The sequence below is a fragment of the Gymnoscopelus braueri genome (assembly GCF_963280865.1).
Source record: "Gymnoscopelus braueri genome assembly, chromosome: 1".
Classification (NCBI taxonomy): Eukaryota; Metazoa; Chordata; class Actinopteri; order Myctophiformes; family Myctophidae; genus Gymnoscopelus; species Gymnoscopelus braueri.
In genome coordinates this window covers 8,206,687-8,223,036 of record NC_137603.1, presented here as the reverse complement: position 1 = coordinate 8,223,036, position 16,350 = coordinate 8,206,687, and the positions used below count along the sequence as shown (strand labels likewise).

At 42.2% G+C, this 16,350-nt stretch overlaps 1 protein-coding gene across 1 annotated transcript; it reads left to right on the top strand.

The window, feature by feature from the left end:
• The first annotated feature begins 1,440 nt into the window (after positions 1-1,440).
• On the top strand, positions 1,441-16,113 carry LOC308078451 (histone-lysine N-methyltransferase EHMT2-like). Its single transcript, XM_080419621.1, has 14 exons — positions 1,441-1,584; positions 5,486-5,704; positions 6,563-6,645; positions 6,752-6,861; positions 10,107-10,196; positions 10,662-10,798; positions 11,145-11,303; positions 11,505-11,649; positions 12,232-12,312; positions 12,560-12,675; positions 13,511-13,597; positions 14,094-14,181; positions 14,843-15,018; positions 15,477-16,113. The coding sequence occupies exons 1-14, from the start codon at positions 1,502-1,504 to the stop codon at positions 15,607-15,609; spliced, it is 1,707 nt and encodes a 568-aa protein (XP_080275747.1). The 5' UTR covers positions 1,441-1,501; the 3' UTR covers positions 15,610-16,113.
• The last annotated feature ends 237 nt before the right edge of the window (positions 16,114-16,350 follow it).

Below are 16,350 nucleotides of genomic sequence, written 5' to 3'. Positions count from 1 at the left end.
ACGTCTTTGTCCCAATGATGGTGGCAGAGTGACAAATGAAACAGGTGCCACAGTGCCTCTGTTGTTAATTAAAGACCTGACCATTGTGGGAGCATGGACCAAGATTCTCTCCTGATTCAAGCTCACAATGTGACAAGATGCGACACATTTTGAGCTTGTAGACCTGCTATTTTAATTTTTTTAATTTTTAATTTTTTTGACAAATTTGTAATGTTTTTGAAACATTTTAAACTTGCTGATCCCACACAACGCATGCAGGGCAGGTTTTGTGTGGCTTCCTGTCTGTAAAGTCCTTTAGCCTTGTTCCGAGCCTCTTCTCATCTCCGAGGAGAACAGCCTGGTAACGACCTGACACACAGATCATGTCTATAGGGCGGGACTTCCGGTGTATTTACAGCAGTGGTTCTCAAACTTTTTCATGTTAAGGACCCGCACATGATATGTATTTGGCTGCGGACCCCCACCATCTCAAAATATTTTGTTCAAGGGACCACCCCAGAAGCAAAGATTTGAGTTACAAATGTTTGCTTTAAAAATATATATATTCAAAGATTTGCACAAATGTTCAGGATTTTAAATAGCCAAAGAATAAACGGTTAAAGTGGTTAAAATTATTGTGATGCTATATTAACACATTTTGCTGGGCACCCCCTGGTATCCCTCCAAGGACCCCTGGGGGTTCCCAGACCCCACTTTGAGAACCAATGATGTACAGTAGCCTACAGTAGGCTACTTCCCCCGGAAGCTGTCTTTCTGCACCGACCACAACCGTGGGTTTCATGCACGGGGGATGTAAACAGATCTACAAATCATCAACCTAACTCATCGGGCGGTACTTCCAGTGCTTCCGGTTTAGACACACTCAGTAGCAGGTCTCACCCTGCGGTATCGCCCTAAAGGCCGATTTTAATCATTTTCTTTCTTAAATTTGTTTGGGGGGGTGGGGGTTTAGTAAATATATAACTACTCTGTAACCACTCTCCCCACTCTGATTGGCTAGTTAACCAAGCTGTATTTGACTTTTATGTTGTGCTTGACTGGCCATCAGGTTGATGCTTGGCTATATATAGTGTTTATGGCTGTGCTGTGGAATGCTGTGTACACTTGAGAGAGAGTCCCGGGCAGCTGAGAAGACAGATCCAAATAGCCTATTCACCCGCTCCAGCAACCCATAGGCCGATGATAGGCGAGCCGTGGTCACATGCACTCATTACTACTGAAGGTTATATTGAAGCCACATACAGCGAGCCATCAGGCAGAAATCACAGGACAATGCATTGGATATAAGGATCGGTTTGTTTTATTATATGTGGCACCTGAAACCTAAGAGAGACAGATTGCTTTCTGAACTTTGTCATCTTTTTTCTTCCCCTTCCCAGTGGGCCAATATTGATGGAATTCGTGAAGTGAATTGTACCAACAAAAAAGAAATTTACTTGTTGAAGCGCACGCCTGCTATTTTGTTTAACAAAAAAACGTAGCCGCGTTAATTTCGTGGAGGATGAGTGAAGGGACGGGACCGAACACGCAAGGTCCGGCCAAACCCGGGGCACCCGAGGGCAGGCCAGAGACCACCACTGGCAGGTAGGGTGTCGCATATCCTTAAAATAGCTGTGATATTACATAGTTTTCATGTATTACATTTACATGGCCATAGATCACATCACACCCATGCCCTCCAGAGAGGAGGGGAGTCATCGTGGCCGCATAAAAAGTAGCGATGCCTGCTTGTGTACTCACCCTATAATTAATAGCTGCGAGTTGGGGTCAGCTATTGTCATCTAACTTCATATGTGTTTGACATTTCTGGCAGAAAACGTGTGTTTAGTCAAATATCTCTACTTATCACTACACGGACCGCTTTCTCTGCTGATGTTTTGGGACCCAAAATGATTGCAGGACTGAACATACATTACAGTCATTTAGCAGACGCTTTTACCCAACATTAAGTGCATTCAACATAGGTAGGCAAGAAAACTACTAATCACCAGAAGTCTTAAGTGCATTCTCTTCTAAAACAAGCAACTAAGAGTATACCTAGCGCTAAGGTAAAAGTGCAATATATCATCTACTTTCTTAAACAGATGAGGCAAATAGGAAAATCAAATGAGCAAGAGCTAAAACAAATAAGTTTATCGAATAAACAAGATCCAATAAAACAAGAGCGAGTACAAATAATTGACAACAAGTAGGCAAGGCTAAGAGGAAGGGTCAGGGTAGTGTTTCCTGAAGAGGTGGGTTTTCAGACGGCGGCGAAAGATGGGAAGTGACTCTGCTGTCCTGACATCAGTGGGAAACATAAGAAAACTTCCTTCAGTGAGCTCATACTTATGAGACACACAGTTAACAGGTATACGTTGAGATTGGTGCCGGGTAATTAATCACACCTGTCAACTGCGTGCCCCATATGTATGCGCTCTCTGGTGGAGGGATGTGCAGGAGAGAAGAGGAATGAAAGTCAGCAGGAGTATAAGACAGAATATATGTGCATGAACGAGAGGGAGCACGGTGGAACAGTGAGTATGCAAGGAGTAGAGGGGGGCAAAGGTGAAGGAGTTTAAGTACCTGGGGTCAACTATCCAAAGTAATGGAGAGTGTGGAAGAGAGGTGAAGAAGAGAGAGCAGGCAGGGGTGGAACGGATGGAGGAAAGTGTCAGCAGTGATTTGTGACAGAAGTGGAGAGTGAGAGGGAAGATGTATAAGACGGTATTGAGACCCAGTGGTGGAACGTAACTGCAGTGGTGGAAAAAGTACCCAAATTCTTTACTTAAGTAAAAGTACCAATACTGCAATATAGAAATACTCTGTTACAAGTAAAAGTCCAGAATTCAAAATGTACTTCAGTAAAAGTACAAAAGTATTGGCATCAAAATGTACTTAAAGTACCAAAAGTAAAAGTACTAAAACATTTGAAAATCGCATCGCGACGCATTGTGAGCTTGTAGATCGGCTATTTTCAAATAGCCTATGTATAAATTAGGGCTAAAGTGGTTAATGTATGTTTTATAATATCATAATTTATATCTGAAAAGTAACTAGTAACTAAGGTTTTCAAATAATTGTAGTGGAGTAAAAGTACAATATTTGCCTCTGAGATGTAGTGGAGTAGAAGTAAAAGTATTGGAAAAGTAATTGGAAATACTCAAGTAAAGTACAATTTACTTAAGTACAGTACTTAAGTAAATGTACTTAGTTACTTTCCACCAGTGCGTAACTGTCATGATTTATGACTTCATCTGCTTGACCCAGCACACACATGTGCATCTACGTAAGCATATTGATATCCGTGATACGATGACCATCAAGTACTTTATCAGAGAGACTGAGCCGTCTGAGCCGTCTGTGCACAATGATACAAGATGTATGTTCTGTTCCTATCCATTCTGTTCTTGTCCTTGTTCCATATCTTCTGGTCACGTCATGTGTCCACTGTACAATACTGTATATATTCTCTATGTGTGTATTAAACTTCAGAGCTTGTCGTGTGATACCGCCTGGTGTCAAACTGGTTCTCCGCGCGTGCGACTCAACAGAAACCTTCACTCACCACCATCCTTATAGATGGAGACTCTTAGGGACCATATGTTGGTCAACCGAAATCACAACGGTAACTAAGTACATCTACTCAAGTACTGCACTTAAGTACAATTTTGAGGTATTTGTACTTTACTTGAGTATCTCCAATTTCCAATACTTTTACTTCTACTCCACTACATCTCAGAGGCAAATATTGTACTTTTACAATTATTTGAAAACTTCAGTTACTAGTTACTTTGTAGATTTTGATTACTATTACCAAACACACATTAACCACTTTAACCGCTCTATGTACATTTCGGCCATTTGACAATAGCCGATCTACAAGCTCACAATGTGTCGCATTGTGAGCTTGTAGATCTGCTATTTTCAAAATATTTTTAATACATTTGAAAACTTGAAATGGGACATTCTGCATAATGATTACTTTCTACTTTTGCTCTCCTGGGATGCCAATACTTTTGTACTTTTACTCAAGTACATTTTTAATTATTGCAGTATTGAGTACTTTTTCCACCACTGTTGAGACAAGCCATGCTGTACGGCTTGGAATCGGAGGCACTGAGGGGAAAAAACAGGAGGTGGAGCTGGAGGTGGCAGAATTGAGGATGCTACGATTCCCATTAGGAGTGTGTTGGGATGAATGGACAAGCAACTTATTTTTTCTGAACTATTAGTCAAATTTAATATTAACATTGTAATGTTTTGTATTGAACAGCACTGATCATTCCAAAACATTCCATCAGCGCAGTCTACTACCAGCTCATTGTTTTCCAGCTCCAGTGGTTACCCACCTTTTCTCCTTGGAGCCCCCTCTTCTTAAAGCTGAGAACCCCTCCCCCCATCAAACCCCTGCCCCTGGAGCAATTCCTAGCCTACATGGGCTCAAAGCACAAAGTTATATAGTGTCTAATTAATAATATGTCATAACATTTTCTTTACAATGAATTGCTTGTTTTTTTACGGCAACATTGTTCTCATGAAACCCTTTTGCAAATAGGTTTAGGACTTTTTAAAGATCTCTATTACCATTTGATGAAAGGAAATCTCATTTGCATTTGATTTCAGGAATGAGTCTGTTGAAAGCCTGTTTGGCTGTGGCCGGGAGCTGGGCGGGAGTAGTAGCGTTGACAGACAACCCCTTCAGCCAATCAGCGTAACAAAACATTCCACTAAAGTAAAAAATATCTCAAAATTGTACTTAAGTAACAGTACTTAAGTAAATGTACTTAGTTACTTTACACCACTGGAGCTCATGTTGTTACTTGAACATATAAAAAAGTAAAACATCCAAACAATCAAACATCAAACATTACACAGAGGCAGTTTCTTTCATATCTAATCAACAGAAAACAATTTGAAACGGATTGCCTGTAAATTATAGCCACAACAAATCATGTCTCAGACAGTCATGTATCAAGTTCGTTCCACCACCACCACAGCGCAACGTAGGAGCAAGGGGACATTTTTAAAGACCATGCCGACAATAGGTTGCTTTAGACGGATACATGAGTATCACTGCCCGCCCCAGGACGAGACGTGCCGGTTCTCTGAATTATTATTTTTAAATAGGCTCTGTCATGATTAATTGACCACATAATGAAGTTAAACAACTAAATGCTATCCTAAAATATCTTAAAAGTAAATTCCGTGCCACAAAAAAATTAGTGAGAGCGTTTAAGAAGTTTTCAAAGACAGCGGTGAATAGTAATGGCCGCCGCTCGGCTTCGCTAGGTTATAGTAATAACATGTATACAAATGAAAAAAATACAAATACTGGATGCGATAGAAATAAAAGTGAGTTATTGATAGCTATACATGGGACAGGGTCACGTTGATATTAGACTGTGTTGTTTTGGAGTCTACTTGCAACCAGAAGTCAGTCAGAAATGGCACATTGCAGTTTTAATGTACCATAGAAGTAAATGACCGCCTCTTGTCTTTGCAGCTCATCTCATGTAGCTGTAAGAGGTGAGGTGGGTGTCGGGGCAGACAGCCCTCTGCCCAGTCATTCTGGACAAGGGCTTGACACCTCTATTCCTGGAGGAACCCAGACAGGCAGCCAAGCACCGCAGGCTGAGATGGGGATGGGGATGGCTCCTGCGACCCTTCAAGGACCTCATAAAGAAACAATGCAGATTATCATTCTGGCCCTTGCTACAGAGAAGTAAGTCTTATCTCTAAAGCAGTGGTGACCGAACTTTTCTGGATCAAGGCCCACTTGAAAATCTCGCGGCCCGCCCACCTGACCACTTAAAGGGATAGTTCACCCCCAAAATTACTTTTTTCTTATCGTTTAGTCACCCCATGGAGACTTGAATTAATGGATATTTTTTTGTTTTTCTTGCATTTCTAAGCCAATAATTTGATGACCGGCGGCGATTCCGGTAGGAAACACAAAGAGTCTCCTTACCGGAACCGCTACCTACCGGTCCGCTGGTCATCAAATTATTGGCTTGGGAATGGGACAAAAAGACCTGAGGTTCCGATTCTACAAATGTCAAACAGTTTTCTGAAAAATGTATGTTGTTGTATCAGGTTCTCAAACTTTTTCATGTCAAGGACCTCCAAAATTATATGTAGGCTATTGGGTTGTGGCCCCCCAGAAGCAAAGATTTGAGTAAAAAAAAATCGCTTTAAAACAATATATTATATTCAAAGATTTTACACACATCTGCCCGATTTTTCAAAAATAGCAGATCTATAAGCTTGAAGTGCGGCACTGAGTGCCGCGTTTCGAGCTTGTAGATCTGCTATTTTTGCATTTACGAGCTATTTACGAGCTTGTATATCTGCTATTTTTGAATAGCCAAAGTGTAAAATAATGCTTTTTAGCTCAAATAAAAAAATTACACAGATGCGTTCCCGGTCTTAATGATTTAACATGGTTTCACTTCACCAGGAACCTTCCGGTCACAAGTGCAGTCCTCTAGATCCTCTAGATCACTGCTGCCCCATCATGTGACTTGCATCAAGTTACACACACTGTCTTGATCATTGATTTTCATTTTTTATTTCCAATTAGACCCAAGAAACTGCACTTCCATCTCAAGCAGCTTCACATCTCAACCAAACACGGGGAGCGCAAGAAAGTCCTGCTGATGTTAGGTGCGTTAAACGCCCTCTGGTGGTTTCAATTGGCTATTACAAGTCTCACTCCACAGTCCACACACACGTCTTTTGTCTTTTGATAGAAAATGTGTCTTTATTCCAGTGCATGGAATAGACCCCAACTTCAACATGGAGACCCAGAACAAACTCACACCCCTCTATGCTGCAGCCGAGGCAGCAGGCCACCAAGAGATCTGTCACATGCTCATACAAGTAAGGATATAAGTATGCATACTATCTATTGTTGTGCGTGTGAAAGAAAACAGTGGGGGGACATTTATTTTGGCGGCAAGCTAGAAGATTTGTCTATTGGATCCTACTGGGTAAATTGCAGACAGGTTCTCTTTTATGGTGGTTTTGAAGGAGGTGTAGGGAGTCACACGTTTTGATGTCTGGTGGTAGGGCATTCCACGTTCTGGTGGCATAATGGTAGAATGAATTTATCCCCATGTTTGTGCCAAATCTGGGGGGAATGAGATCAGTGGAGCTCCCGCTGGTGTTGTGCCCGTGGGCGTTTCTCACTCTGTTGTCTGACAGGTACATGGGCACTGGTCCCTGAGTATCTTAAATACCAAGCCCAGTCCAGGTCATCTACCCTGAGCCATCCCACCCTATAGCATAATGATATGCTATATAAATATACCAAATGAATGAATGAATGCTAATGTTGGCTCTGCTCAACACAGGAGGCAGGCAGGTGAACGTTGCTATTGTGCTTCATTTGGCCTCTCACACACACACACACACACACACACACACACACACACACACACACACACACACACACACACACACACACACACACACACACACACACACACACACACACACACACACACACACACACAGTTTAACAATGTATTTATGTTCACACACAGGGAAAGCGTACAGGGACACAAATATTTTAGGTGCAGTAAAGGACACAAACTCATGGATATGCCCTCATCATACAACACGCATGTCACTCAGCACTCCAAGTAGCGGCGGCTCCGCCACATATGGCAGCAGAGACAGCACAATACTTTGCCAGCCTATCTGCATCGTCTTTGGGCATCCCAAGTTGTTTGAAACCCTCCAACAACCAGTCCATGGGTATAATGGCCTTGGCTGGATCACCAGAGGAAACAAACTTGCACTGCTGCTTGGTGTTAAAGCGCCCTCTGTAGTTGTTCTCATGGGCCTGGAAGTCCACCCGTTGCTATTCCGACAGCGGACGGACATACCGCTGGAAGGCCGCCGGGTATATTGTAGTCTCGCGTTACCAGACTGTTGCCTCCCACAATTTTCAAATGTTTCCGGCATACAGTCTGGGACTCGGAAGCTCTGATCATGCATGATTTATAAACCGGATGTGGAGCCTCCTCTCCATTTCCGTTTCGTCTTTACAGTCGCGCAAATGTATCCTAATATAAATACAAATCATCTAAGTATACATAGCTTGCTGCTTAGCAGAAATGGAAATGAAAAAGTAAAGTGTAAAGATATCTTAAAATATATTTTCGTGAACGGAAGTGCCAGTTTCCTCTCTCGGATTTTGGGAGTTGTAGTTCCAGACTCTATATAGCATTCAGAGATTGTGGAATAGTTGTCTGGCTACGCGAGACTAGGTCTATTGCCTCTCTTCCCGGTAGCTGTTCACGGGAAGGATGGGCCGTCAGGTAGCGTCGGCTGTTGGTAGATTCCACCGGTGAGAAGTGCCTTCTTGTATGCAAGCTACATAGTCCACAGAAATTGCAAATGCATCCACTGCACCTACTACATTGACGATGGTAGTTACAACGGGGCGGTTTAACGTCATGCCCAGGACACACACACACACACACGCGCGCGCGCACACACGCACGCCCTCACGCGCACACACACACATGCAACTCAGTAGTAAGTGAAACATATAAATGAATTAGGTGAGCAACAGCTAATCAAACCGGTGGTGTCAATTCAGAAAGAAGTATGTAGGTATGGCAAGGTCACCTGAAGGCATCAATACCAATGGCCAACAAACACACATTTCAATGGGCTTTACATAAAGGCTCAAATGTAACATGACAAATGTGTATAAATGCCTTGAGACAACTTAACCACTTGAACCCCAGCATCCATATTCTGGCCGGAGCATTAGCCAAAAATAGCCAGACAACGTGTTGTCAGCTTGTAGATTGGCTATTTTTGTCAAAGAGATTTGGTGTAGAGGGGAAAAAAAGTGATTAGAATACAACTCATGTCCGTTTGAGCCAACTCATGTCCGTTTTACGGAGCCAACTCATGTCCGTTTTACCAAGTATCCAGGGTTTAGGTGGTTAAGCTGTCAAATGCAGTCTCATATCCCTCTGCTGTGAATAGTTCATACATGATGTTGGCCTGCACAGTGTGTTGATCAATATTGTCCTTTTCTCTGACATGCGCCGTTCCGTTTTCAGCACCACGGACAGAGAGCTGCAGGGTCAGAGAGCAGAAGAGAGAAATAAGCCACGGATCTTTGTGGGTTTAATCATTCTGATGAATCTATCATTCTGATGGATTTATCATTCTGATGAATTTATCATTCTGATGAATGATAAAGTCATTCATCAGATGCGATGCCCGTTTCAGTTGAAATGAATGAAACATATCAAGGGCTGCCTGTCTTGACAATTAAGCAACTTAATTGCTTTGACTGATTCCTCTCATTCACCATGCAACGACAATATCACATTAACAGACTAGATCACCAGGTTAAAACGCCACAAATAGAAACTGAAGAGCATAATAAGCCCCAGTAGTAACCGAGGGCCTATAGGTTACTACTGGGGCTTATGCTCTTCAGTTTCTATTTGTTGCGTTTTAACCTGGTGATCTTGTCTGTTAGGCCTCTGTTAGGCCTATAGGACCTAGGCCTACTAATGCCTAAAAAACACAAGACGACACCTGGAGGAAACTTCGCATCACGACACATCTCTATGCCTATATACTCCGTGGTACGACGGAGTTGCTTGACAAAAAGAACACATACAACCTTCATTGTATTGTTCCTTTTCATTTTCAATCTTTCATATCGTTACTGTCGGGCAGAAACCTCTTATCTCCATAATTATTCTAACTTTCTGTTTATTTTTTGTTGTAAATTAACGTCCTACTTGATCATATTACAGCGTAACACAAAAGCATCAAAAGTAGCAGATCCACAAGCTTGTAGATCTGCTACTTTTGCTTTTTTTTTCATTTGAATCCTGAAAAGTAACAGTTTTGGACATATGAGGTTTCCATCCGACAGAGAAGATATACAAGCATTTTTTTGTTATTTCGCAATAATTTAATAACACAATAATCAATACAGATTATTGAATTACATTTTTGACCAGGAAGCCAAGGTATGGCAGCAGCCATACCTTGCCGTACCCAATTGACGCCCTTGAATCAAACTAATCAATTTGCTGTTGCCACATAATCATTGATAATCATTTGTGGTGTGGTCCATTCAGGCGATGTGTGATGAGGACCAGCCCACACCACTGATGGAGGCCTGCCAGAACGACCACATAGAGACAGCTGTAGCCAGCTCCACACACAGGGTAAGGAAGGTCTTTAACTTCACTGTCCAACAACTATATACTCTTAAATGGATTCATTATTGGAAATATGTATAATAAATATATTTCAAGGCAGCTAGAGTAGTTTAGAACAAATAATCAATTTCACAGAAGTTTGTGTTTTTATGGATACAACTTTAGTGAGGTTTCCTATGATTTGTTTTCCTCAGGATGTAGAACTGAGCATGTGTCTCCACCTAGAGGCAAAGTGTAGTCATTAAAACATTGTTGAGAACCTTCTTTCTGGACTGGTAGAGCTGATGCTCCACTGCTCTGTCATTGACCCATGTGACAGAGCTCCAAATGAGATTAGAATGCACACTAAAACATTTCATTGAGGTATCTAAAGAGCACAGATTAAGTTTCTGACTTTGTATGACGTGCCTCTTGGAGCACTAGGGTTCATGTGGTTAATTTGGGTTGTTGTTGTTGTTGTGATGTCTCCAGGAGGAGGCAGTGTTTGGTGACAGTGGTGACATGGCACGGTGGCTCCTGGATGCACGTTGTGACCTTCAGGCCACCGTCCACGGTGACTTTCCTCTTCACATCGCTGCACCAGAGGATAGGCTGGAATGTGTCATCATGTGAGTGCTGGATATTGGGACACACACACACACACACACACACACACACACACACTCACTCACTCACTCACTCACTCACTCACTCACTCACTCACTCACTCACTCACTCACTCACTCACTCACTCACTCACTCACTTTAGGGAATTAACAGACACTTTTATCCAGAGCGATTTATACAGTACGTGTAAGAACAGAGTCAATTACATGAACCCTAGTATCAACAAATGACAGGGTAAATGATCACTCAAATAAAGTCAAGTGCAACGAACAATTAAGAGCTTCAAAGTAACTAGTAAAGAGTAAAGAGGGTCATTTTAAGTGGGCGAGTTTCTCCTTTTGTTTTCAGGCTCTTCTTGTCTGGCGGTTTGGACGTCAACCTGAAGAACGGAGTGTTAGCGACGCCTCCAGACTCCACCGTCTGGTGGGCCGTCCTGCAAGCTAACCGGAGGGAGAGGGAAGCCAAGTACCTCACGTGCCCTAAGAATGCAGAGAGACTCCTTCACAGGTCAGTTTTATGTTTAACTGTCCAGGAGTGTGTATCAGAGAAACAGGAAGTTGAGTGTATAGAATGGCAAGGCTATTACAGGTCTCTCTGGTCGATATCGAACCCGGGATGTTGCAGTCGCGTGGTCGAACCGCTTCCTTTGATAACCGTTTGGTGCTTTTGCAGTTTGGTCTAATTTGTGCTTCTGTTTCCTTTATACAGAGACATAGCTCGGGGGCAGGAGAGAGTTCCAGTCCCCTGTGTCAACTCTGTGGACAACGACAGTTATCCAGACGACTACCAATATATCTCTGAGTGTTGTGTCACGTCCCCCATAAATATCGATAGAGACATCACTCACTTACAGGTGAGTGGAGTAGGACACATCACAACTGTGTCCATGCAGGGAAACTAACTGCTTGTGAATTTGTGTTGTTGACATTTGTGCAGCGAGATAGAGTATCGTATTGCCTTTAACAGAGATAAAATGTAACTCAGTTCAAATTCTCAGTTATAAAGGGATAGTTCACCCAAAACATTATTTTTTTTCCTATCGATTAGTCACCCCATGGAGACTTGAATTTGTGGATACTTTTTAGTTTTTGTCCCATTCCTAAGCCAATAATTTGATGACCAGCGGTTCCGGTAGGAGACACAAAGGAGACTCTTTGTGTCTCCTACCGGAACCGCTGCCGGTCATCAAATCATTAGCTTAGGAATGCGGGGAAAAAAGAAATAAATCCATAAATTCTAAGTCTCCATGGGGTGACTAATCAATAGAAAAAAAGTAATTTTGGGGGTGAACTACCTCTTTAAGGTACAACGATATCGTACGCTGAAAATAATCGATGCCTTGTAAGCTTGTAGATTGGCTATTTTCGGTGTGCAACACTGTTTAAAATCCATAGCAGCGTGAGATTAACGTTTTATTTATTTCTTTGGCCCACAGCACTGTGTGTGTGAAGAAAACTGCTCAGCTAGTATCTGTTTGTATGATGAAGAAATCAGTCTACGGTGTTGGTACGACAAGGTAAGGCTTGTGTGCTCAGAAAATAAATGAAAAAGTGAACTGTTGTGTAGTGTCGGTTTTGCAGAGATCAAGTATATGAGGAAATGATTCAAATGTTTGTTATTGTTTCTCATTATGTATGTATTTTATATGTTGTTATCAGGGCGACCTTGAAAAAGAGAGCTTGCTCTCAATGGGCTTCCCTGAATAAATAAAGGAAAAAGAAAAGAAAGAAATGAATGTTTTTCTGTTGTTATTTGCCCCTCAGGGAGGGCGCTTGCTACCAGAGTTCTACCTTGAAGACCCTCCGTTCGTCTTCGAGTGTAACCATGCCTGTTCCTGTGGGAGGGGCTGTAAGAACCGTGTAGTGCAACATGGACTAAGGTAACTGCATCATGATGTGGTTCTTAATGGCACTGGTTCTCACAGTGTGGTCTGTGGACCCGCAGGGGTCCTTCAGGGGGTGCCAGGGGGTCCACAGCTTATTTAATATAGCATCAAAATTTAGTTTAACCACTTTAACCCTACATACATCCGCCATTTGCGCCAAAATAGCCAATCTCTTTTAAACAACTTGGAATATTACTTAAATATTGTAACAACACAAATCTTGTCGGTCCCTGGCACAAAATCTTTTTAGATGGTGGGGTCCGCATGTCGTTGACATGGAAATTTGAGAACCACTGCTCAATGGAATCCAAAGATCAACCCCGTCTTCTAACTCCAAATCTTACAACTTTGATTTGGAGCAAGATGCAAGAATAATCTTTGGCTTCCATCCCATGTTATTTGCCATACTTTTACCATACTTACCTAATGCACTTTGTGTATTCCTGAGTATTCCTTTGCTGGTACACACTTGCCGGTGAGCAAGGATTGGACATCACAAACTACACAACGACATTCAGATGTGTCGTAAAAATCAACATACATTTGATGTAATGGTTACAACTCCTAGTGGTCTGAGGCTGGATCAGGATGTGACAGATTTCACTGACGGTGATTTACTTTAAATTTGTGCAGATTTTGAATATTTAGTCATCATGGTCAAAATAGGGTTATGATTTAAATTAGGTTTAAAATCTTCATGCGTGTCCTCTGTATTATCTAAGACTAGATACTTTGGCGTCTGTTGTTTATTTGTGACCTTAGAAAACAAATGATATACAATGAGACTACTCATATATCATATAATACTAATGAGAATGTTCATCCTCAGGACCAGACTTCAGCTCTTCAAGACCAATACGAAGGGCTGGGGTGTTCGAGCATTGGAAGACATACCCCAATGGACCTTTGTATGCCAGTAAGTACTAAATACATATTAGAAGACATACCCCAATGGACCTTTGTATGCCAGTAAGTACTAAATACGTATGTTTATTGTTAAGTTCAAGACTAGCGCGGAAAACGGTTTCATGTGTGACACAGATTCCTGGCAGTGTTTGTGTTCTGTCCAGCATTGGTCCTCCCTATTAGCATCCCTGCTCTTGGATGACCATGGCGAACAGAGGGAAATGACTGACCTTACAGAGTCAGACATTTGTCTTAATGAAAACATCATTTGTGGACCTTTAATATTTGTATTTGAGTACTCCTGCTCTAGTTCATATAAAGCTCAATGAAATAAACATACCAAAGCGCCGCTCATTTAACAGAAGATAATACAATTGCTTAAGATTTTTCTAATGGGAATTTGTGCCGAGTCTGTCAGATCGTTTTTCTTTCCTCGATACGTTTTAGAGCTAATTTGAAGCATTAAAAAAGTTGTAAGCCCTGTTGATAATCATGTCTTTGCATAGGTACGTGGGGGAGATCATCTCAGAGACAGAGGCATTGATGAGGGAAGATGATACCTACATTCTCAGCTTGGACTGTCATAGAGACCAGGTAATGCAGTGGTGTAACTAACTTTTACTCAAGTACTGTACATCAAAAAAGTGTTAGTTTTCAGGATTCAAATTAAAAAAAATATCAAAAGTAGCAGGTTGTTTTCTGCGGTGTTGCTTTTCGATGTGTACACTGTATAATTTTATAGAGGTATCTAAAGGGCACAAAGTATGTTTCTGAACGGCCAAAGTATCGCGAGACTGTCCACCATTTCCTGTCTGGCAGCCAAATCTCGCGATATCCCAGAGACAGAAACGATACCTGCCGCTGTTCAGATGCCTGTGCTTTGCACATCGAAAAGCAAGTGATTAGAAAACAACCTGTGACGTGTCTTCTTTTATATTCCTGAACCGATTATATGACAAAGGTCGCAATCGTTCAGAAATAATGGTTGTTCATGAGCTGGTCCAGCCGGCTCCATCCACTGCAATGTATTTCATCAAACTTCCGGTGTGAGGTTTGCCGCCCATGAGTGTCATCTAGAGAACGGACGGACGGAACGTCTTATACTTTCAAAACTTTCCTTGATTCCATTCTTACAATGGGAGTCTATGCTATAGTGTCGTCACTCTCATACTAGATCTCGTTGCTTCTTCCCCCCTCTCTCTCTCTCTCTCTCTCTCTCTCTCTCTCTCTCTCTCTCTCTCTCTCTCTCTCTCAGCTGGAGGAGTCGTACTGCGTCGACTCTCTTTTCTACGGCAACATCAGCCGATTCTTCAACCACATGTGTGAGGCCAACCTGTTTCCATGCAGAGTGTTCACCTCCCACCAGGACCTGCGCTTCCCTCACATCGCCTTCTTCACCTGCGACAACGTTAAGGCCGGGGAGGAGCTGGGGTACGTTAGGGATTCCTTTTTCCTGTTGTTGTTTTTTAAGAGACACACGCGCACGCACGCCCAAAATGGTGTCTTTCAATGATGAGTACTGTACATAATACTCTATGTTTGAATATGGTTTGAATATGTGCAGGTTTAAAAGCTTTTGGTTTAAAGGCTTTTATTTGGGGCCCGACACATAAAGGACGATGTAAGATCTTTGACTCAAATAAGAACAGCAAACTTTTAGTTACAACATGGTACATGAATCAAACCTAGGACGGGGCAATTAAAAACGTAATATATTATCATCACAATGTGATTGTCACAATATCGATATTGAGGTCTTTGGTAAAGAAATATTGTGATATTTGATTTTGTCCATAATGGGCCTAGCCCTAATAAAAGGTACATTTGAATGAAGGCTAACATAGTTTAGCAATCTAATCATTCCTCTTCCTCTCATCCTGCTGTGTTAGATTTGACTACGGCGATGCCTACTGGCAGGATAAAGGCAGATATTTCAGCTGTGAGTGCGGCTCCCCAAAGTGCAAGCATTCAGCGTCGGCCATGATGACCCAGCTACAGGCAGACAACACTCCAGAGGAATGACCCAGAATATTTGAATGATCTTTTTCTTTTTTTTATGTTTGCTACTAGAGAAGACTTGAGTTATCAGAATGAAATCTAATCTAATTTACTAATTCCAATCTGGTTTCAGAACATCCCACTCCACTGACACATGCCTCCTTTACCTGAACGACTATATCAAACAAGGAGTCTACAAGGGCAAATATTGCGGCATGGTCATGCTGGACCTCCAAAAGGCCTTTGACACCGTTAATCACCCAATTATGATCAATAAGCTAAAAGCAATAGGTTTTGATGATACGTCAGCGAGCTGGATGAGATCCTATCTGGAGGGGAGGGAACAAGTGGTTGAAGTAAACGGAACCCAGTCCCCCCCTCCCAGTGACTTGTGGAGTTCTGCAAGGAAGCATACTAGGACCTTTATTGTTCCTGATATATGTGAACGATATGTCTTCAGCTTGCAACTGCAAACTGTTCCCGTTCGCAGATGACTCAGCTCTGCTGGTCTCGGACAGGGACAAGCTGCAGGTTGAGAAAACTCTCAGCTCTGAACTCGACACGATCCGCATCTGGCTCGCTGACAAAAAAACTATCATTACACCTGGGAAAAACTGAATCCATTCTCTTTGGGTCTAGTGCTAACCTTAGCAAGGCTGAGAGCTTGAGACCTGGGTTCCATCTTGGAGGCAAACCTCTCCGGTGACAAAATGGCCGAAAGAGTGGTCAAAAAGGTCAACCCAAAGAACACACGTTTTGTATAGG